This window comes from Anguilla anguilla, chromosome 13 (assembly GCF_013347855.1).
Source record: "Anguilla anguilla isolate fAngAng1 chromosome 13, fAngAng1.pri, whole genome shotgun sequence".
In the NCBI taxonomy this organism is placed as follows: Eukaryota; Metazoa; Chordata; class Actinopteri; order Anguilliformes; family Anguillidae; genus Anguilla; species Anguilla anguilla.
Window position 1 is genome coordinate 25,226,467 of NC_049213.1, and position 23,241 is coordinate 25,249,707.

General features: G+C 40.8%; 2 protein-coding genes across 2 annotated transcripts; one reads left to right on the forward strand and one right to left on the reverse strand.

The window, feature by feature from the left end:
• Positions 1 to 2,502: 2,502 nt before the first annotated feature.
• Positions 2,503 to 8,645, reverse strand: inka1a (inka box actin regulator 1a). Its single transcript, XM_035386965.1, has 4 exons — positions 8,163 to 8,645; positions 7,576 to 7,805; positions 7,390 to 7,434; positions 2,503 to 3,762 (listed from the first exon to the last, which is right to left on the reverse strand). Exons 3-4 carry the CDS (start codon positions 7,390 to 7,392, stop codon positions 2,845 to 2,847), a joined length of 921 nt encoding a protein of 306 aa, XP_035242856.1. The 5' UTR covers positions 7,393 to 7,434; positions 7,576 to 7,805; positions 8,163 to 8,645; the 3' UTR covers positions 2,503 to 2,844.
• A 3,080-nt stretch (positions 8,646 to 11,725) lies between these two features.
• Positions 11,726 to 22,066, forward strand: LOC118211406 (cadherin-related family member 4-like). Its single transcript, XM_035388595.1, has 18 exons — positions 11,726 to 11,928; positions 12,499 to 12,549; positions 12,830 to 12,880; positions 13,626 to 13,816; positions 14,475 to 14,631; positions 16,725 to 16,905; positions 17,351 to 17,501; positions 17,855 to 17,957; positions 18,254 to 18,460; positions 18,711 to 18,850; positions 19,313 to 19,454; positions 19,989 to 20,194; positions 20,572 to 20,705; positions 21,057 to 21,110; positions 21,317 to 21,371; positions 21,626 to 21,682; positions 21,807 to 21,834; positions 21,965 to 22,066. Exons 1-18 carry the CDS (start codon positions 11,865 to 11,867, stop codon positions 22,018 to 22,020), a joined length of 2,028 nt encoding a protein of 675 aa, XP_035244486.1. The 5' UTR covers positions 11,726 to 11,864; the 3' UTR covers positions 22,021 to 22,066.
• Positions 22,067 to 23,241: the final 1,175 nt, after the last annotated feature.

Genomic DNA, 23,241 nt, shown 5'->3' on the forward strand with positions numbered 1-23,241 from the left:
TTATGAATTTTAAATGAAGTTTCAAATTAGCTTTCCACTCATTAAAGCCCAGTGAAAATATTCTTCCTCTCAGAGTGATAGAGGAGGACCAAGGCCATTGGTTCAAGCTGTCCACTCTTGATGGACCAACATTGGCCTCACCCCATCTGCTCCTTCTGCCTCCCCTTCCTTGCCCATCAGCTGTTCCCAGCTCCCTGGCACATTGATTTTGGCCTGCAGTTTTGTTTTCCCACTGAGACTTGTAAACCTATTGTAAAAAGGTTGTGAGGTTATGAAACTGTCACTGTATTCTTTTAAGCATACTCCCTGTTCCACTAACACCTCCCCCACTTTCCTAATACACAGGCTTTATGTATACCCTGTGCTGTTCCATTTAAACGCCATGCCTCTCAATGTACATAGTGGTTCATGAAAGGTTTAACATCTGTAAACCAGAACAGGACCTTGTTCATAGGTCTTGTTAATTTTAAACTTATTTAAGACCCCACTGTAGGAAGGCGCTGACTTCATCGTCTGGCTGCAAGTAGAAAAAGCCCCTCGTTTTATTCTGAACTGCTTAGGTAAACAGTCAAAGACTAACAGTTGAGTAGCAGAGTCATTTTTCTCCACTAAGCCCCCATCCTCAGAATAAGTTAAGATTGGTGGGGCTGCCTACTTGAGTGTAACCTTAGAAGCTAAGAAAGTGCCTGGATTGTAAAATCCTTTCATTATTTGTTCTAGCAATATTATTCTACATTTAATCTTAATCTTAAAGTCATAAACTGGACATAATATATTGAGATGAGATTAGAATCGTTATGTTTATCCAGTGTTGCTTTCTTTTCCGAAGTGTGATGGCTGTTTCCTTTTTGTGTTTTTAAAGTAAAAATCTTACACAAAAAAAAGAGAACATTTAAGTACATAGCTTAAAATAATAGCCTCCCTTCATTAGCAGGAGAGTGCAGATGGGTTGACTTGGCTCTGACTCATTAGAGCAGGGTCAGGCTAAACGAGGCAAGCCACTGTTCCGCTCAATAAAAGGTAGAGGATAAACTGTGCCGGGCTCTCGCTTCGTCTCCATCTGCACACAGCTGCTGGCTGACCACTGTGCCCCCCTGGGACACGCAACTATGGCCTCATCAAACACAGGCCGCGGTCGCCCGGGGCTTCCTCCCGCCACAGCGGTGTGCCGATTGTGCTCCTTTCTCCACCGTGCAGATATTGGGTGTCATGTCTTCAGTGTGTCATAATGTGTTAATGTTGTTCTGTTTGCTGGGCTTTTGGCCAAAAGCTGCAGCGAATATTATTATTCATGTTTGGTTTCTGTTAGTGTTTGTATTTTGTCTTCGGTTATTGCTCATCTTGAGATACCAGTCCCACTTGTTTTTTTCTGTGTAAATTATGAAGGCTAGATGCCCATCAATCAGTCCTGTTGACATCATACAGATCCATTGTTAAATTTGTCCTATCTTTGAGCATGGCAGCCTGGTTTGGTTCACATGCCAGTCCCTTAAGCTCCCAAGAACCAATAAGCTTCTGCCATCAGGACATGTTTTTTGCCTATATTAAGCTATTATTATTAATAAATAAAATTAAATATTAATAATATATTTTGGGATGCTGGGATCTCTTATATTGTCTTTTTACTATACTTCCTGTTGTCTATTTTTTGTGTCATGAACTGTGCTCAGAGTTTTTTGTTCTTGTTGTATATTTTAGTTTTAACATGGATACCATGTTCCTTTGGGGGAAAGTGTGTGGTGTGTGTACAATGGAGCTCTGCTATATTCCAAGGCATTTCTCTTTCAGTCCCACACAGAAAGGTTACATGTTACATACAAATATGTTTACCTGTGAAAGTTTTTGGTACAGCATGTCCACATAAATTATAGAACAAAAACACTGGTACTGGCACATCATTGCACACCTGACAAATTGTGAAAATGGCATTCAATGTTGCTTTTAAATTATTCAATCTCATTCAGGCTGTGTTGTTTGTTTATGCATGGTGAATTATTTATGACTAGCAAGATCAGTTCTAACCTTTCTGCACTTCTGTCTTCTAGAAATGGTTTTGGCAAAGCCGATTACCCGAGGATTTTGGGAGTAAAATAAATTGTAATTTGGTACTCTGTGTTGTTAATTACTTTTCTAATAGCAACTGTGTGTGTCCTGAATCGAGCAGATTATTCTGGAGTCTGACACCTGGAGGATCTGTGTTATTCTCAGTCTACTGTCAATAGCACACAGAGCATAAGGCCTAGTAACAAAACTCTGTCATTCCCACACTCTAGGGGCCCTCGGATTCTGGTGTCACCATCCTTAATAAACTGATGGATAAACGAATGATGATAATCACATTTCCCCTTTCCGAAATTGGTTAAACATCTCTTTGATCATTAAGTGTATTTCGTGGTAAAAAGCTGCTTTAAAGCTCTCAGAACAAAAACTGGAATCAGGTGACTTTTTCCTGCGTGACTGTCATTAGGATTTTGATTAGCTCTGCTTTGTAGTTGCTCAAGGGAGGGTTTTGAATTTGACTCTTTAATGACATTTCCAGGACTAATTTACATTGTTGGTATTTGTTTGCCTGTAACAGCATTCATTTTCATAACTCAATGACTTAATTCATTCCATTAATGTAATGTGTACTTTCTGAAAATATTGAAATAAATACATGAATTACTGACTCCATCAAAAAGACATTATTTTTACATCTTTCCTGATGAAAATGCATTTATTATTACAACACACATAACATTAATATTGGCAGAAATGTATCATATAAAAATAAATTCACATTTTGGGAACTGTCCATGCAAGAAAGAGATACAGAGAGAAAGCAGCCCACTGCCTTGACAACAGTCAGATGTAGCCGATGATGTCGTTGCAGATGATTGGCTGCCGGCTACCCGTCTTCATGAGGGCAGTGAAGCGGTAGAAGTCTGTGCCCAGCTCGTGCAGGCCTGTGTGCGACTTGTGGAAGAAGGGCACTCGCGTCTGAAAGCCCACAGGGCAGGAGAGGCGCTTGGGGGCCGCTGAAGCCTCGTTCTCCCGAGAGGAGTCCGCCGGCTTCCCCCGCCCCTCTGAGTTCTTCGCCATTCCCGCCAGTTTCCGCCGCACATTGACCAGGAAGTCCTTGGCCAGGCGGCGGCCCGCGGTGGGCTTGAGCTCGGCCTTGTCGGGGTAGTCTGGCAGGTCCATCCAGTTCTCGATGAGGTCGGCGAAGCTGTTGTCGCCCAGCACTAGTGGCTGCCGGTTCCGGCCGCGCGTGAGCAGCGACGTGGTCCAGTCCTCAGGGTTACTGGCCTCAAAGGAGGTCCAGCGCTCCAGGCAAGCGTCTGAAGTGGATTTGGGCCGGACCCGGTCGCCGGGGGCCCGGTTTGTGCGGAGGCAGGCGCTGGTGGAGACGCGCACGTTCCTGGTCCGCCTCAGGACCACGCCCTCGTCCTGCCAGGAAGCCTCTGAGTAGCCGGAGTCGAACTCCAGGCTCTTCTCGCTGCTGGGGGACATCAGCCTGAGCTGACTGCCCCCGCCCTCCTCCTCCTCCTCCGCGGTCGCGGTCAGGCAGCAGGCCGAGTCGTACGTGCTGGCCTCGCTGGCCTCGCTGGCTTCCGACGACCGCAGCCGCGTCCGCCGCTCCCGCTGCTGGCAGGCCCGCGCCACTGCGGGCGGGCGGCCGGGGGCCACGCAGGTCCTCCTCATCTGCTTCAGGTCCTGCAGGGACCTCATCATGAAGCGCATCTGCTCCCGAAGGCAGTCTCCAGACTCCCGCAGGCACAGCTGAGGGGGAAGAGAGAAGGACAGTCGGTCACACACAGATCCTCCAGTGTTCCATCACGGCCTATGTTTCACAGCTGGAGTTAAAAACAAATGTGACTGCCACCCAGCAAATGAGTCTTTTTTCTTGCGCCACTGTTTAATATTGTGACCATTCTCATCAAAGACCGTCAGACATATTTAATTATACATTTCCCAGTGGAGAGAAAGTAAAACAGAAAGAATCTGAGATTCTTATCTTATTATAGTGAAAAACAAACAGCGCTATAAAGTATAAAAGATTCAACGTCTTTCCCCTCCGTCCCTCTTCCTCCTTCTTGCTAGTGGGGTTTCCTCTCTGAGTCACTGCCTCTCCCCTTTAGCCCGGCTCCTGGGACAGGTTCAGGCTCGCAGGGTCCATGTGTCTCTTTCTAAGTTTCGCTTCAGTGACGTGTCCTGTTTTCCCCCCAGGAAGCGCTGTTATGTGAAGGCTCCCAGCCCGCGCCCAGCTCCTCAGCTGTACTGAGACCTGCTCTACCTGCCCAGGTTCCCACACCTGCTGCGCTGCAACACTCCAACCGCCTGCACTCAGTTCAAAACTAGCCTCCCCAATCCTACGTCACGCTAAACGGTATAATCCCTTCCCCCGTCAAGCCCAATGCAACGGCGAGCTCCACGCTTTTCAAAACTGCCTCTCCACGCCTACATCACATTAGATCCAAAAATACTTTCCCACACCGAAGGCACTGTGGTACGGCACTGAACTACTGTCAATTCAAAACTACCTCCTTGCACTTACATCATATTGTATCCTAAAACCACCTTTCCATGCCTGAGGAATTTTACTACAGAGTTTTAATACATTCAAGTAAAAAAACCTGAAATGTTACTTCATATCAAAATGTTATGCAAATACTTAATTAGACTCTGAATCAGCTCAAACCCATATCATATATACTTAGATATAATCTGGTTTATTTAGAAATTGGATTTCTTTATCCTATAAAATTCAGTATCCTATTTGTATTGTCTTACTGTTTTATTTTACCTCTCTTTATGGTGGGGAAGCCTGAAATCCTTAATAATGAAGGGTATCCTGTTATTTGTGTAGTCCTGAATTATTTATGTTATAGTGCTTTATTTCTGCAAAGCACTTATTGTCATAAGATATGTACAAGAATATATACATGAATATAAATAATTTATGTAAATGCATACATTAAGTTTAAGATTTTAAGCTGGCATGTGGAAGGAGACTGCAGGAACTATGTTGAAGGGAAATGCTTTCTGCCCTTAAAAAAAAAGATGAGCAAAACATAAAACGGTAAACTCAAAAAGACAGAATTTTCCACTCAGTCTGACTCATGGTATGAAATTTGAAAAGGCCAAAATCATCCAATGGGTAGGGAAAGTGCACACTTAAATTTAAACAATGGGAGTACAACTGGCAGTGAATCATTATCAGTATCATCAAACTGGAAATTTCAGCTCATACAGGCATGAACTCGTTGCATAAGTGTAAACAGACAGGACTGTGACTGCATGTGAGCACATTCTGTATTTTGAAGATTTTATCATTTTGAAAGATCTTGGAAAAAACATTTATTCGTATATGTTTCACAATGCTCAATGGCTCAAACAAAAAACTGCTTTTCTGTGACATTATTGCAAAGTCAGTTAATGAGCTAACCGCATTCATTTAAGGTTGGTAGTCATAATATAAGTATATTTCTAGGGCATCTTCTCATTGAAACTTTCGCAGAATAAGTAATGATTAAATACAAAAACATAAAATTTTAGAGTGAAATTTTGGTTACATTTTCACTGACATTACATTTCTCTCAATAGACTCAGCAGATTAACTCGGCATTTACCAAATGTATAAAACACCTCCCCATTATAAACTTTCAGACCTGCACTGAGAAATCAGTGACAACCAAATGTTATCACAGCTGGGAAAACAACTGTTTTATTCAGCAAGAAAGGGGGAACCTTTATTTCACAAGAATGCATGAGGGATTGTAGAGAACAGAGGAAGTGTTGCATCTTTCAAACCCACAGAATTCCATTTGGAACTCTCAAACAGAAGAAAGTTTTATTTTCCATGCTGTCACTTCCTGCGGCTGCGCCCACAACCCACTACGGCTTCTGGGGTGCCAGAGGACCTTGAGCTGTGGTTTGAAGCATTAGAGGCTTGCTGCGACCCCGCCGCCCCTACACCCCTGCTTCCGTTTGCTTTCACCGCTGCTCTGTTAATTACCGCTGCAACTTGAGAACACGAATCGCTCTCAGTACAGAGATAAGGCACCAAGGCTAAACCTTAATATCGCTGTCTAAGCTAAAGGCTCCACAAGGCCGCCACCTGTCTACAAGTATGACGGATCTTTATTTACAGGGGTTTGCATTTGCACATGTATTCCTTTGTAGAAGTAAAAAAAAAAAAAAAAAAGATCATATACAGTCTTTTGTTTTCTGTTAGCTCTGCCCAAAAGTGTTGAAAAAATCATGGCTACTTACTTATGAATAAATTATGCACCATGTATGTTGTTTTTTACACAGATTTTCTTAATATTTTAAAATAAAGAGAGCGTGCTTGCATAGTTGCATAGCTTACACAATCAGCATTGGTTTGTACCTTTGAGAATGTTTTGGAGATTTTACATTAAATATTTAGTATTTTACATTAAATATGTTAGTTTATGCAATGTCTCATTTATAATAATTTAGTCAATTAGACTATTTTGGTGCAAAGTCAGTGAATGCATAAACATCTAACAGAATGTAAATACGTTCACCTAACAGTTTGTTAACCTCATGATAGTCTATTTATTCTGAAAATATAAACAGTGATGTTATCCCCGCATACAACAGTTCAGTTCCAACGTACTCACATCTTAAGTTATTCTACTTACATAACTGTACTAATTAACAGCATTTCGAAAAGTCGAGCCAATTTTTTTTTTTACCCCATCAACCCATGTATAGAGCTTAAAATCTTCCGGCTGCTAATTCACTCGTCAAGTTGTTATTTGGTTTGGACAGTCAGTATGCCTACTTTCAAAAGCACCATTTGGTTGTGCTTACTGCAACACATGGTGAAGAACAACACGATAGCCTGAAGACGTCAATATCTAGTTAGGTTGTCTATGGACAAATGCCTGTCCCAGCGGTGTGGGATTGCGCTGCAGATGTCACGCCATATGCCACGCGCAATGCTATTAAATTAAGAGCTGTTTCTTGGGAAAGTTCAACGAAGCTTTATCAATATACCAATCGGTCGACATAATGTTAATAACTAAAGATTTTGTGGTTGCAGCTGTAGCATCACAAAATGCAACCGATTTAATTTTGTAAATGATGAATAATGGTCAAACGTAATTTTATTTAAAACATTTTTTTTTTAAAAGCATGCATGACATTAACAATTAGCTACTGATCCTTAATTATACGCAATTCGTATAATGATGCAAGCACATGTTTGCAACAAACCAGTTACTGAGAACATGTCTGTAGCCTATCCACAGACAACTCTTCTGATAACTGCATTTAGCGTGATTTGTAGCAATTATATTTTACTACTGGGTGACCCACCACATGGTATGGAGCGTAATACGAAAATACTAATAAACCAATGAAATGTTGAGAACTTACCATTTGTTTTCCTTGGTATGTCACTCACAGTCAGAATCGCTGTTCCTGCAATAGAACCAATGGTATGATTAATTGCTAAATAGATTATAGGAGAATATTATGCTACAGTGTAAAGTAGTCATTCCTACATGAAGATATATTCTTAAACATTTAAAATTCTACAGTTAGTACAATATTTTGAATTACATTTGTCAATAGCTGCGTTTTCCAGTGAGAACGAGTAATCCGTATCGCTGTGATTTCGCCAAGTGACAGAACAACCCTCTGAATTTTGAAGTCAGGTCTGAGAAATTCCGCCCCGATTTTGTCTGCATCGTCTTTTGCAGCATGTGCGTTGAAAGCCAGTCAGAACTGCGCATAGTTTAATCATCCAATAGGAGCGTACCTGAAATCTGATCTGGCGACGCAGCAGCCTTCTAGTGCAAAAAAAAAAAACAAGAAAATAAAACATTTTGTACACATGACGTCGTAGTTGCAAAACGCTTTAACTGGAGTTTTGTGTTCACGTGAACTATTTAAAATACGAGATATGAGCTGTACAGATGCTGTATTTGTGATTCCCGTAACTGTTTCTGACTTCAACATTAGTTTAATATAATAATAATTTTTCGGGGGACATGCAGGCTTGAATGGAAACGTAATATACCAACAAACATATAAATATGTACAATCTTCAATGCACTAGAACAAACGAAGATGTACAAATGATAAAAATAAATAAATAAATAAAATCGGCCATGGGAGTTCAATTAGAACCATATGAGGTTACATACCCTAATTGGATGGTATATTCGGTGAGAGAAGCTATTCAGCTTTTGTTGGAATGAAAGACGGTACTGTATATCAGAGAATTACTTTGATTCCAAAGTATTTTGAAATTTTTTGGTACTGATGCTATTCAGACTCAAATTAAGTCAAACTCCAACAACCTAGGCAACAACACAATCAACAACAAGGAGGCTACTATGAACTATAGGACGCAAACGTGACAATGTGAGGCTACACGCAGGCTTCTTCAAATTTCATGTCACATTTTTTTTTTAATTCTTAAAGCTGTAATTCAGTCGATCAAGTCATGACGTTTTCCAAATTTAGTTCTACAGTTTGCATTAGGCTACATAGGAATCACTATACTTTCCCAAGTCCATAAACTGCCTCAGAATAGACACATCCTGTAGATGAAGATAATGTTCTGTTGATATTGCAGTTATTGGTCTGTGATGAATACAAATGCCTTACATTATCTTCCGGTGACTTTCAATTTACAAACGTCAAAACGTCAAAATCGTAAGGGCAATTATTGCAGTAGCCTACATAATCTGCCAATTAAGCTAAGTAAATTCAGGTGTGAAATCAGAGTAGTGTCATATATAAATAAACGAATTAATTAATTAACCCACCGAATCAAGCATCACTCAATCCATGTGATATCGAGACCTCGAGATCTGGCAACGTGAATTGAGCTCTGTCGCCACCTAGTGAGAAGTAGACTGTAAGTGTACAACTTCAGAAGATCCAATTAGCGCACGATATACTACTAATTTAGTGCGAACAGAGGTTCTGTCTTCGGATCACGGTATTCGTTCCATTCTTGCATAATAGGGTTGCTTGCATTATGGGGGACCCGCAGCGCTACATCCACTGAAGGACAAGCGCTTCACGCACACGCGCCCCATGGAGGAAAAAAAATATTCCAGCATTTCCATCTTACTTCTAACAGTGCGATCATAACGATTACCATTCATACAGGCTACTTCTCTATAGGTGAGTTGAACTTTACAATTGAATATGATTATATTAACTTAATGTAGCCTAAATAAACACGTTTCAAACCCTGGACACAGTCCTGGGTGGGCACACTTTCTTCAGCCCTCTTAGATATCCATCAGATTCGACCGACCGTGGTTATAAATATATGTAATTCACAACCTATAGAATGCAGGGTGAGAGATGGATAAATAGTCTATCCTAATGGTTATGGTCATGCATTTGTTCCCCCATAATACCCGATACCATTACTAATGGAAACGAACTATTGGTTTTTTAATAGAAATAACGAGCGAAATTATCTTGACTGAAAAGCCTGACATGCTTTCAGTAATTACTTATCTTTTTCAACATGCATTATTGAGAGGACCCTTTTGTACAGACCTACTTAATGTTTTTAATTTACCGGCTGTTCCATTAAAATTTTGCTCCATATCTGCCCATGTTTGATAGTGCTCTGTCATTCCTTTTATTGTGGCAGAAGGCATTGTAATGTCTCTCCCGTCCATTACTCGCGATAAAAAAATATAAAGATTACTCTCACAAAAGGGCCTGAAAATAGGCCCTACGCTTTCGTTTCGTTTCAATCAAAGTCACACTGGAACCATTAAACGAGGGTATCCAATGGAAGAATTCCCCACCACAGACAGACGCATCTCTACAGAATGAAGACAGTGGTGTGTACATATTCACATTTGCTATCAGTGGTCCAGGGACTCTTTTTTAACATCAGTGGCATAATTACTGTGTGCCAGGAAATGTTTTGTGTTTGTGCCAAAAACCTACTTGCCTCGGCCAGGAGGCTGAAATTTGGATGTAGGTGGACCTTCAGCAAAACAATGATGATGATTAGAAAAATGTTACTTTGGAGGATTATATTGAATCATTACAATATTCAACATATAGGGAAAATATTAATTATATATCTCAGCAATAGCGTTTGTTGTTTTTGACATTTTTCGGAATCTATATCAAGGGTGCCTACAATTCCGGACCAGATTGTGTGTGTGTATGTGTGAGGGTGGGGAAGTGTTAACGACCACACGCAAATTCAGAAGGGGGTTTCTTTAAGTTACAACCGAAGTGGAAACCACTAGGTCTCAGTAAGAGATTTGAGGAAGGGGTAATGAAAAGAAAATACTCAGATCCTAAGGAGAATATCCCAACACAAAGTAGATGTCTCAGCAGGAGAACGAAACTAAGGTGTAAGGAGTGAGTGAACTTTAGGAAGACTGCCGTGCAGTCTGAACAAAAGCAAAAGAAAAGGGTGCCTCGTAAATAAGGAAGGCAAAAGGCGTTTAAGGAAAATAAAGAATTAAAGCTAGGTGACTAGTAGGACAGGTGTCTTACTACTAGTCAAAACAAAAGCTAAATTTAAAAATCCTATACCTTTTTCTTACCACAGTTTCTCTAAGAGAGCTTTTCTCTGTACCGGCTTTTGTGTACATAAGTAGACACTGAAGCGAAGAACAGATCTCACGTGAGCGTATATAAGCTCTCTCAATCAGGTGCAAACGATCGGTCGTAATCAAAAGCAATCACGGAGCGCCCTCAGGCGGTCCTGAAGATTACCACACTCAGTTACCTGAAACAGCACTCAGTTTCCTCAACAGGGATACTGAGTAGCCGATTAGCACAAAACGGCGTTGATTAGCACAACCTACAACGCCGCACAGCAAACGGAATAAGGAGCCATGACAATATGTGTATTGGACAGCATTGAGACTCTCAAGAACACTGAATCATCCTCTCACCAAGGTCTACACTATGGCCTCACAGTTGCCTGGTGATTCATACATGTAAACCACCAGGGTGCCCCTTGGCACTGGGATGTTACCTTTATAACAGCCATGCTGTTTTGAGCCATTCAGTAATGAGGCAGCACTGCAACCATCCATTATCATTTATGTCACATTAATGGCTTTGGTGTTAGATGGGGAAGGTGACATTGGGCTAATGTTTACTTGGCAGAACCTGCTCTAATTCAAAAACTATGGGGAGAATGTGATATTTAACTTTAATTATATGGCACCTTTCAGGGAAAAGGTATCCAGAGGTATTTACAGTGAAGGGATTGCCTCACCATAACCCGCTCTTATGTGGATATTCTACTTGAGTGATGGGACAATAAAAACATCTCTGACAACTTTATGCAGTGAATACTGATGTGTACAATAAAAGATAAGGAAGAGAACAATTGTGAGTCAGCCTTTGTGCAACAGCCCTTAAATGTTAGCAATGCACGATTAAAGCTAGAGAAAAAGCATTGGAACACATTGGAAAATATTCTTTGTGCAAACTACTCACACATCAAACGACTGAATGAAGCATTGGTAGCTTTCAGTTTTATGCAAGGATGTTGTAGTTCTACTGAGCTTTTATTAAGATGTGTGTGATCCATCACTGTGGTGATAGATATTTCATACCGTATTCACTTTTACTGCTGATGTCATAATTTCTGACGTACACTCCATCACGGTGGGTTGTAAAATAGGCAAGACTAGGCAGAGACTACTGAGAAAGGTTTTTTTTTTTTTTCACCTCTCAGGCTTGGTGGTGTTTATAGGGTCCCTAATCTTGATTGCCATGGGCAACCCAATCAGAAACACACAGAATGCAGTACTGGACACATCCCATCCCAGTGTAGCATAGCCAGAGAGCACAGACACTTCAGTGAAAGGCCATCGCAGTAGTGTGATTCCGCCAGCATGGCTCACCTCTCCCTTCTCCATCTGGTCCTCCTGAATCTGCTCCAGCTGTGCATTCTTACAGGTGAGCGTGTGTTATAACTGTTACAACCCCCATCAGTCCTTTTCAGGTATTAATCATGATCACAAAGAGATGACGGGAACAATAGCTTGATCACAGAGAGACAATGGGGACAATAGCTTGATCACAGAATTGAATAATAATATAAAGGTAATTGGCCTGCACAGCTGATGATGACTTTATGAATAATTTTTTGGGCATTGACAGTTTAAGAATTTTAATGTCTTGATAAAGTTATTGAAAAGCAAACTAATATTGTAATTTGTTTTCGGGCAATTTTATTGCCTTTGTCACATGAAACACACTTATTATAGAACATAAATACATGTAATAGTAGTAAACATTATTTATTTATTTATTTATTTATTTATTTATTGCTGCCGCAATGTAGTATCTTGTTTAAAGGCACTCATTGACTCATTAGAGTTGGATACATAAAGTAAGACAAGTACTGATCTTTATGTAATTTCTGAACTCCTAATTCTTTCCTACCACAAATGTATCATGTATCCCAGCTCAAATTAGTAGGTATCTGTGCTCCATGATTCCTTCTGTGCGTGTTTCTTTGTACAGAAGCTCAAAGCTCCACACCCCCAGCTCCTAAGACAACCACCCAAGCTACAGGTGAGGACTTTCACTTTGTCCAGCTTGACAAGACACATGTTCAGCCTGTGAGTTCTCAGTTCATGAAAGAGTTTCCACTCCCTAAAACATAACTGAAATTATTACTCGGCATGTTCATGATAGATATAAATTGTAGTTGATTAGTAAGTTTAAAAGGCCTATTCACTATCATTAAAGTTTTTTTTTTTTTTTTTTTAAATAAATGTATCATGTATCCCAGCTCAAATGAGCAGGTATCTGTGCTCTCCGTGATCCCTTCTGTGCGTGTTTCTTTGTACAGAAGCTCAAAGCTCCACACCCCCAGCTCCTAAGACAACCACCCAAGCTACAGGTGAGGACTTTCACCTTGTCCAGCTTGGCAAGAAACATGTTCAGCCTGTGAGTTCTCAGTCCATGAAAGTGTTTCCACTCCCTAAAACATAACTGAAATCATTACTCTGCATATTCATGATAGATAAACACTGTAGTAGGTTAGTAAGTTTAAAAAGCCTATTCACTATCATTAAGGTAATTATTTATTAATTTATTTTTATAAAATTTGCTTATTTGCTTCATCTCCCAGGCATGCATTTCAGTGGTAGATATACAGTACTGTGAACAACTCCCATACATCTTATATTTCCCAATAAGTACAATCATTTTTATATGTGAAAAAAGGAAAATATATTGTGTGTTATACTGCGGAGCACTGCATTTCAATTCAGGGTATAATGGCTGTTGTGCCTGCTTGAAGTATGTTTGGGGGGCAGCACCCTCTACAGACAAATTGTATGTTTACAATGTGAAAAATTGTTATTTATGTGGAGCACTGAATCTCAGGCTGTTTCAAGTTCCATATATAGTATATATACAGTTTTCAAAACAGACGTGAGTTATGAATTATATATTTTTGTTATAGCATGGTCTGTGATACCAATAATTAGCATAATAAATATAATTGAAATTGTATTAATAACGTAATTCTAGGTATGTGCAGCATTTAAGAACAACTAGACCTACTGTAGTTGTCATCAGATATACATATATTAGATGCAGTGAGAGGATGGTAACAGTGCTGGGGATGGGGTACCTTGCAGGCTTCATCGATCTCCCTGCTTCTGTGGCCATTTTGGAAAGTACCCGTCCCAGGAGTGTGGTAGTGGAGTTTCGAGTGCAGAGTGCTGACCCCAGTCCCACCGTGGAGATAGTTTCTCTCATACCAGAGTCCAGAGTGTTTGAGACACCCATTGTCAGTCAGGTCAATGCCTCCAACATCTTCACTGTCCAGGTTTGAGCATTACTTGTTCTTTGATTGCCTCCCTGCTGACTCACTTATTTAGCCTTGAACATTGGCAGTCATGTCTTCTGTTGAAGCTGAAGCATAGATGCTAATGATAATAACAATATATTAGATGTTCTGAGCTTGAGCCCAGAACCACATGAATACTTATAAACTATAATATAGCATTTGGAAACCCAAGACCTGTTGGAGCTGGAGCTGGGGTGTAAGACTCCAGTCTGGGAGGATGCGGCATCTGCTCGTTACTGGTGTATTTCAGCACTTATGTTAAGCACAATGACTAAGTATGATTGATTCACACACCTTGGTCCCACGCAGCTCCAAGTCCTAGATTGGTTGCTAAATGATAGGAAAAAAAACCCAGTGGACACTTTGGCCTGAAGCCTGAAAGCACATTCAGAGATGGCCTTGTTTAAGCATGCACTAATTAATTATTGTTAAGTCCAAGCCAGTTTTGAATACATTAGTTAGCAGCCTCGAGTGTACATCATTAATAAATAGCAGACAGGTGTGCTTCAGGCTTTCATTCAAGCAGTACCTGTACATTTGGACAGAACTGAGTCAGGGTGATCCAGCTGCAGCCTGAAGCGGTGGGTCTTCTGATGCTGATAGGCAGTGGTGAGCGGCTGTATTGTCCCCCATGCAGATTGTACTGAATGACTCACTGGATTACGAGACAGTGGGCCTCCACAGTGTGCGTCTGGCGCTGGTCACTGCGGGTGGCCGTGTGGAGCAGACCTTTCACGTGCAGGTGATCGACGTGAACGAACCACCGCAGTGTCAGCCTTTGTTTCAGCTACCAGGTGACAATCTCCATCTGTTACTGTCCTCACCCTAACTGTATTTGTTATGATAGCCTGATCTGTGATGCGTGGTCTGTGATACCAATAATATGCAATATCATTTGAATGAGTTTTTATAAATTTAAATGTATTTCTAGATATATGCAGTGTATAAGAACAACCTGACCTACTGTAGGTGTCATCAGATGATGAAGGTGATTTTTTTTTCTGAATAATTATCTTTTATGAGCAGGAGTGAAAGTCTAGCGCATACTTTTTTGCAGGAGCTGAAGTCCAAGTCCCGGAAGGCCTTCCTGCTCCTTTACTAGTTTATAATGTTCTAGCTTTCGACCCAGATGAAAATGACACTCTCTCTGTAAGTAAATCAATATTATGATGCAATTTTTAAATTTTAATAGAGGACTCAAGGAAAGGAAGCAAGGAAAGGATGTGAGGATGGAGGAATCAAGGAAATGTGTATTAGGCAAATGGAACATCCTTGCTTGGTCAAGCATCAGTCTGAAGCCATGTTTGATATGGAAAATGTAGAAAGGTGGATCCACAGGTCGATCATTTATATATCATGCGTCCTTAAAGATGACAGACCTCGATGGATTTCCAGGTCAGCCAAGGACCATGGTGATGAGGATGAATAAAATAAGTGATTGGAATGAGCCTGTTGCTTCTGTTCCTCCATCCTCGTATCTCATCCTTGCATCTCTTCCTCATGTCCACCACCAGGTGGAGTTAAGAAATGAGGAAAGGATGCAAAGAGATGCAAGGAGTGGGAAATAAGCAATTGGAATAAACCAATTGACAGAATAATAGAATCTTTTTTTCCTGGTGTGTTGCAGTTTTCTATCATTGGAATCCAGCCCGATTCCGCAAAGGGACAGTTCATGATTGATGGTGGAGGGGGTGTCATTTCCAACCAAAGTTTTGACTACCAGAATGGTCCTCAGGTGTGCACTGTGAGCCTTTGGAGAAATCTGGGTTCCATATTTCCATGTATTTACAATGATTAAAAAGCTCCATTTGAACCATTGGACTGAAATTTGTCTCTGTAGGAGTTTCTACTCTCGTTGCTTGTGAGAGACAGACAGGATGCCAATTGCAGTGGTACAGTCCGGATTAAGGTCCTGAGGGTTTTCATACCGCCTCTAGATTTCCTGTAAGTTCAGCCCCCCTGTATCTGCTCTTCAGTTATTTTATCCAGTTTTCTCATAAAACTATGATATTCATTTGGTGCCATTCTTCAGGATCTACAGCTTGGCATCATCAAGCCTCCTTATTGTAGAATACATGCTGCATGTCATGCACTGTTTATGAAATAATGTATCCTTCTGAAGTGCTTTCAGTGCCATGTATGAAAAGCACTATGCCATAGAAAGTAAAGTGTACATTTAAAATATTTCAGTTAGAACTGCTCATAAGTTCTTAAGAAAAAAACACAAAGAATTCAGGTAGTTGAAAATGGATGACTTAGTTATATTTTCAAATGAGTAAGAATACATTGTAGAATCCGTCAAAGGTTCTGTACTGCTGAACTCTGACCTTTGGGTGGGTTTTCAGAATCCAGTCACAGGACATCTCTGTCTTTGAGAATGGAGGAGCTGGTGACATTGTGGCCTCTGTCAGAGCCAACACCACAGTTCCTGATGTGCAATACACTTTCCTGCAAAGCTATCCTCCTTACAAAATCGGCAGAGGTGAGAACTGTTGTGGTTAACACTGATTACTTAAAGCTCTGTCAGAAAATCCACACCCAGATCACCCTTTTCTGTGTATCTAGTACACGCATTTAGTACAGATGTCTTCTACATTCCCTGATCTGAATCATGTTTTTATTAAATCCACACCCTGTTGCTTAATGGTTGGAAAAGAGTTGCCATTCAATGGGTTTGTTATTTGTTTGAAACTATATAATTAGATGCTAATCATCAATGACAGTTAGTCACCTTCACACATGACAAGTGTTACCGCAGTCACACCTCACCTGTGGCCATTCCCCATTGACACTCATTCAAAGAGTACTGCTCTCAGCACGCCCTGAGCACAACTCTCGGAGGCTCAGGCCTCACAAACTCCTCCTCCTTCCCCTCCCCCTTCGTTAGAGGATGGGATTATTACAACTGCCTTCAACCTGGACCTGGAGTCTGACCGGTCCCTGGAGCAGAGAGTCCTGCTGGTCAGGGCCTTCAGTGTGTCCGAGGGTCGGCGTGGGACTGCCACAGTCACCGTCAATGTGCTGGATGTCAACGAGCATGCTCCCTTCTGCGTCCCCTCTATCTTTGTGTAAGATCACCTCTGGAACACTAGAGGGAGAGTACATTCCAGTGAAATACCATTAGTGTCAGTATTATTATTATAGTACAGGTACAGTAGTAGCGTAATTATTATTCTTATTACTAGTAGTATCAGCAGTAGATGTATTAATACTATTTTGTCCTAATGTTTCAATACTTATTTCTTTTAATGCTTTTGGGCAATGAGAAATCTATCAATTTATGTGTGTAGACATATGTATTCAGACACTGAATTGTTTTAGCTCTGGGGACTGCACTGCACTGTACAGCTTTACACAGTAGGCATATAACCAAAGGATTTACTCATTCAAATTATAAGTGTTTCACTAATCCCTAATTAATGCAATATATTATGTTTGAAACCTTTATCAAGCGTCAGAAGAGATTTTGATTGGATCTCTGGGTGAGTGACTCTGAAGGGTGTGATGTTGTAGGTTGACAGTGCCAGAGACTACAGAAATAGGGAAGAGCCTGGGAACAGTGATGTGTGGTGACATTGACATCAGCAACCACAATGTGTTACTTACACTGCGTGACAACGATGCTTCACTCTATAAGTTCCGCCTTCAGGATGGCCAGCTTCAGGTAACCAGTTTCCAGGCAACCACGATTGTCTCCTGAGACAGTAACTGATTTGAAATTCACAACACTATGTTCTGTACGAGTAGTTTATATGTAACACATGTAGGGAGAATATATTAAATAATGTATCTTGGAGTATAACTCTGAATACTAGATACTTTTCTAAAAATATGAATGCAACTATATAGACTTAACTCTGGAATTCATTATTCATAAACAGTTACAGAACTCATTCAGTGAAGAACTACATATTCTAATATAAGATATCATATTGCATAAATGAATTTCCCCCAACATTTTAAAGTACTTCCTTCACTGATCCTGTCCCGATGTTCCATGTGGCATCCTCTTGGCAGGTGAATGGTACTCTGGACTATGACACGGCAAGAATCGCCACCAACAGCTTCCAGTATGAGGCCACCATCCTGGTCACTGACAGCAGAGCTCCGCCCCTCACAAGTCAGTTCACCATGCCCGTCCTGTGGTTGTATACGAGAGAACACATACTAATGCCATTTTAAAAAGCTATCAAGAAAAAGGTTCCACTAATAATCATAAACCAGTTTTCGGCAGGGTTCATTTTAAGGCTTTCATTGTAAGGGGATAATGGGCAGAAAGGCATTCCAAAACAGAGTTGTCTGTGATATTGCTCATAAACTGTCTAGGTTGCTAATACGGAATTTGTCTCTGTAAATGTGTCCTATTTGGTCATTTTGTCAAGTATCAAGTTAATATGTTCCCCTCCTGGGTTTCAGCGGTCATCCCGGTTATGGTCACCGTGACACCGGTCAATGAGTTTGACCCCCAGTTTGTGGGTCCGTTTGAGATTGTGGTCCCGGAGGACGCTCAGTGGGGGTCTGTGGTTGGGACAGTGAAGGCCATGGATGCAGACTGGAGGTTTGATGCCCTGCTCTACTCCCTCCCTGGAGGAGACGCCCTCTTCTCCATTAACCCTGTAGGAGGTGAACACATACCTAGTTCTTTTAGAGTTTGATAGTCAACCAGCATTAATCAACCAGAATAATTAGGAGTTTAAACAGGATTCACTAAACAGATTTTTAAAATTTGAAATAATTTTGGTTATGAAGTATGCGTCATTGATTTTAATGGAATAAATAGGAGAAATTTCTGTTACTCTTATTGGCTGCTGATCAGCCATCCCAGCCACGGATGCACACTACAGCCATGGACTGCACTCCGTTCTCTCTGTAGGACAGCTGTACCTCAAAGGAAGCCTGGATTTTGAGGTTAAGGAAGTGTACAGTCTGAGGGTGCAGGCTGTGGATTTTGGCCAAGACGTGGATCTCACTGTTCAGAGGACTGGAGCTGTGGATATCACCATAAGAGTACAGGTGTGAACAGTGAGTCTTTGCTGTACACACACACACACACACATAGACGCACATTCATTTACAGGCTTTCTCTCTCTCTTTCACACACACACATACACACACACACACACACAAATAATGCTCACAGTAGTTGTTATTTTTAAGTCTGAGCTGGCAGATCAAATAATTAGTCCCCCAGCCATTTTTAGTAAATGAAAGAATGCTGCAGCAACTGATGTGATGAGCAAAGATGTACATGTAAATTGACTGGCTCTTAGTTTGGATAGTAGCAGGGTTCTTTCAGGTGATTCACAGCTGGATATCTGCGCATGGCATACTAAGTATTAGAAATATTGAGGTTAGAAAATCTAAATGAGATTACACAGCAGAAAACATAGAACATTAAGGGAGACGATTTAAAGAGAGAGATTTAGGGTAGCCATTGTGGTTGAAGACTCATGATGTTCTGGTGTTCTGTTGCAGAATTTGAACGATAACCCCCCGGTGTGTGACCCTGTCTCCTATGAGTCCAACATCTTCTCCACCCGCTCTGCAGGGCTTCCTATCCTCACCCTGAGCTGCACTGACAGGGATAGGGATCCTCTCACTGCCACCATCACCAATGGTGCAGCTGTGTGTGTGTGTGTCTGTGTGTGTGTGTATCAGTTAGTGAGTACAATATGGCTTCTTGCATGTTTCCACCACCATTATATTATCTTTTGGAACATTATTGTATTGATTTAATTGAATTATTCATTAACTAGGCAATTTAATTGACAACATTCTCATTTGCTATAATGGACATAATGACCAAGACGCCAAAGCACAAAACCACAGCAATTTAATAAAACACAGACGTAGATAACACAATAATTAAATATAGTGTTACAAGCGGATCAAGATGTATGAGAGGAAGGGAGGCAGTCACGGAAACAAATTAAGCACAACAAGCACAGGAGCCTGAGAAAATGACATGATTTGGCTCTTAAAAGCAGATACAGGGACAAAACTATCCGGTTTTGATGTATTTTGCAGCATAGTATGTGTACTACGTGTGAGTGTCTGTGGTGTGGATGCTCCCTCTGAGGGACCTAGCATGAGAGTCACTGACTGTTTCTCATGGAGGTTGACCGTTACCCCACCTGTATTTTCTGTAAAGGCGCTGCGGTCGACCGTTTCCAGATGAACGGTTTAACCCTGTCCTCCAGAAACGCCTTCTCTTATGTACCGGGTGCCGTGTATGACCGCACAATGTTCGAAGTCACCATCGCGGTGTCCGATGGCAAGCACACCACCGATGTCGTGGCCTATATCTACGTGGTTCCATGGACCACCACTGTGCCTACCACCACCACAACCACCACGGTGAGCCAAGTCGGGGCTGTCCTGTCTCAAACTTAAGATGCAGCCCAGTCTGACTGTCCTGTGTTACACAGAGAAACATTACATTAAAACCCATGAAAGAAGTGTGGCAAAAAATGTTATGTCCTCTTCTCTTGCGCTCACCAATATAAACAGTTTGACTTGCTGATACACACTGGGTGCCCACTAAGCAAGTAAACAAATGCAAGAAATGTGCATGAATAAGGTATAATTTGATGAATATAGTCAAGTGCAGTATGTATATTGTGAAAGAGGCAGATTTCCTTAGAGAATGTCTTATTTTCTTTTTCCCATGAATGTGGATCATTGTATGATTTGTAAGATGAAAATGATCTTGACTCTATAATCCCCCCCACCAGCCTAAGCCTCCTCAGGTGGTGACTGTAGTGCAGGAGTTTTGGGACCCGGACCGGTGGTTTGTGGTGGTTCTGACTATAACTGGGGCCTTGCTCCTGCTCTCTCTGGCCCTGCTCATCTGGAAGATCCTGACATGGTAACTATTCCATTCCATGTCTCTCTGTCTCTTCTGTTAACACAAGAAAGCAGCCATCGGTCTGCTGGGGCTGTCCTATCACAAGACTGCTGCCAGGACCTGTGCTTCCAAAGGCAGTATAGCACAGATCTGGTCATTTGAGTGAGATGTGGCAGGCTTTCTTTAAGCTGCTATTTATTGGTGTTGTAGCAGGTACAGGATATTGACTGCATTGCACCAGTTCCAGAGTAGCATTATTGTCTTCTGTTCTGAAAATGGCAATTTCCCTCACATGCAATTGGTTTTAATTTTTTTAATTGTATTTATTTTTTTGTTTTAAAATTTTTAAAAATAATTGTTTGTAACCTGTAGGACTTCAGTTTGTGCGACAACAGACCCAGAAGCATCAGACAATCTGCTGAAGAAGTGAGTTTCTGAAAAACATTGTCTGAATAAAACATACAGTGAGTTCCATGTTTGGGTCAAAGACTTATTTTTTCTTGATTTTGCTCTGTACTCTACAATTTTAGATTTTTTTGCTGTGTGTCAACATGGTGCTTTGTGAGTGCTAATTTGTAGATAACTATTGGAATACAATGTTCCTGTGCCTCGATGGTTGTGTATTCCCTTAGCAGCCTGGATAGTGAAGAACCAAGGAAGCAAGATGCAGCCAATCAGAACTATCAGGTTAGTCCTAACATGGCTGCTATAGCAAAGCCTCGGCAGGTGAAACAGATTAGATACTGATGTATTTATGCGCACTAGTGTGACCATGTTCAAAGCTTTCATAAATCTGTATGGTGTGGCATTGTACTGTGTTATGTAGCATCTGTCATATGAGAGAAAGGATGTGTGAGAGAATTTATTTGCTTTGATATTTTAGCCTATAATTTTCTATTGGTGTTCCTAACGTAAATGTGCGATCATTTTTTTACTCAAAGTCATCACTAGATGGCACCACTAGCCTTCCCAAAGAAGACTCGCAGAAAACCCTCATGGTAGGTCCAGTTTAATGCATCTGCAGTATATTGGAATTCCGAATGTGTCCTGTTGAGTAATCGCAATCTATATGTGCACATTGTGGGCATACATGTTGTGATGGTATTCATATTTCTGTTGTAGAGATTTGATGGGAAAGCTGAAGATCCAGGTAAGAGTCATGTCTAGTGAAACTGCAGAAATATAATCAAGAAAAAACAAGATAATTAAAATGTTACCATCAACATTGTATAACAGAAATGACACAGTCATCAGTAGCAATCCATTTTATTTGTTGTCAGTGTCTGGACGGAGCTATCTGTTTGACTCCAAAACGGGGGAGAGGCGCTGGCTGTAATGGACCCTCCTGTTCTCTCATTTCACACCAGAAATGGAAAGCACTGCTGCCGGTTTCTATCATGTGAGGCATGACTACTGATTAATGACAAAATACATCATTTGTCTTGATATTTTTTTTTTTTTGGAAGGAGTTTCATTTGGGTTTCATTATTGGGCATGAATTATTGACCACTTAGTAAACCAGTCATTTTATCTGAACCAAAGATAGAATAAAATGATGTCACCTCTGGTACTGAGTATTGATTGACTGATGATAATGTGTTCAGTTTTCAGGCATGCGAGTGTTTATACTGTCATTATAAACAATAAATGTAATATCTTATAAAATGCTTGACATTCTTGCTATAAAGTTGAAACAATGTTAACAAATAATGAAAAAGACAAAAAAAAAACAGAATATTACAATTAAAATAATCTAGTATTTCTCTACAATGATGGACTATGAAATGAGGCAAATTTGTCTTTACATCTTCTACCGTCCTTTCTCTTCTCATTTGGAATTCTGCATAGTTACTCATAGGCATGTCTGATTGCTACAGCATCCCGTTGATTCAGCTTGCAGCCAGCTACAGCTGCACCGACCACCAGTTTAGCTATGCAGTCATTGCTCTGGAGTGTACTACTTATGCAGCTGGTGCAGGCAGAGTGCATGTGTCTGATCGACCAGAGAGGTCGCTATTGCACAATTAGGTGGAACAATGCTATTGCACAACAATGCTACTGAAGTGGAGAACTATGCCAGGTGAAACCATGACTTGCTTGAGTGTCGCTAATTATGTGCTACCCTGTGGGGTTGCATGGTTGGGATCTGATTTTGTGAGCCTTTTGAAGCCCTGAAGACAGAGAATAATGATACAATATCAATTAAATAGCATCTGTACTGTGGTAGACAACTTTGTTGAAGTGAAGCCAAAATCTGTGAACATGGGACGCATTACTGACATTAATACACACAAGACTTAATATAGGGGGATTTTATAACTCACTTCATACTGGCGCTGATCTCCGAGTTAGATAACTGACTCAGTCTCATGTCAAAGTAGATATAGTGTGTAATCATTTTATGAGCCATAAGAAGAAAACTTTGTAGTTCAAATCCAACACCAGCTCCCTCTTACTTACAGAATATAATTTGACAGATTAGACTTCATTGCATACTGTATACCAAATTAGTTTCAGTGTAATGATGGATGTTCATTCAGCTCCACAGCTCAAAATA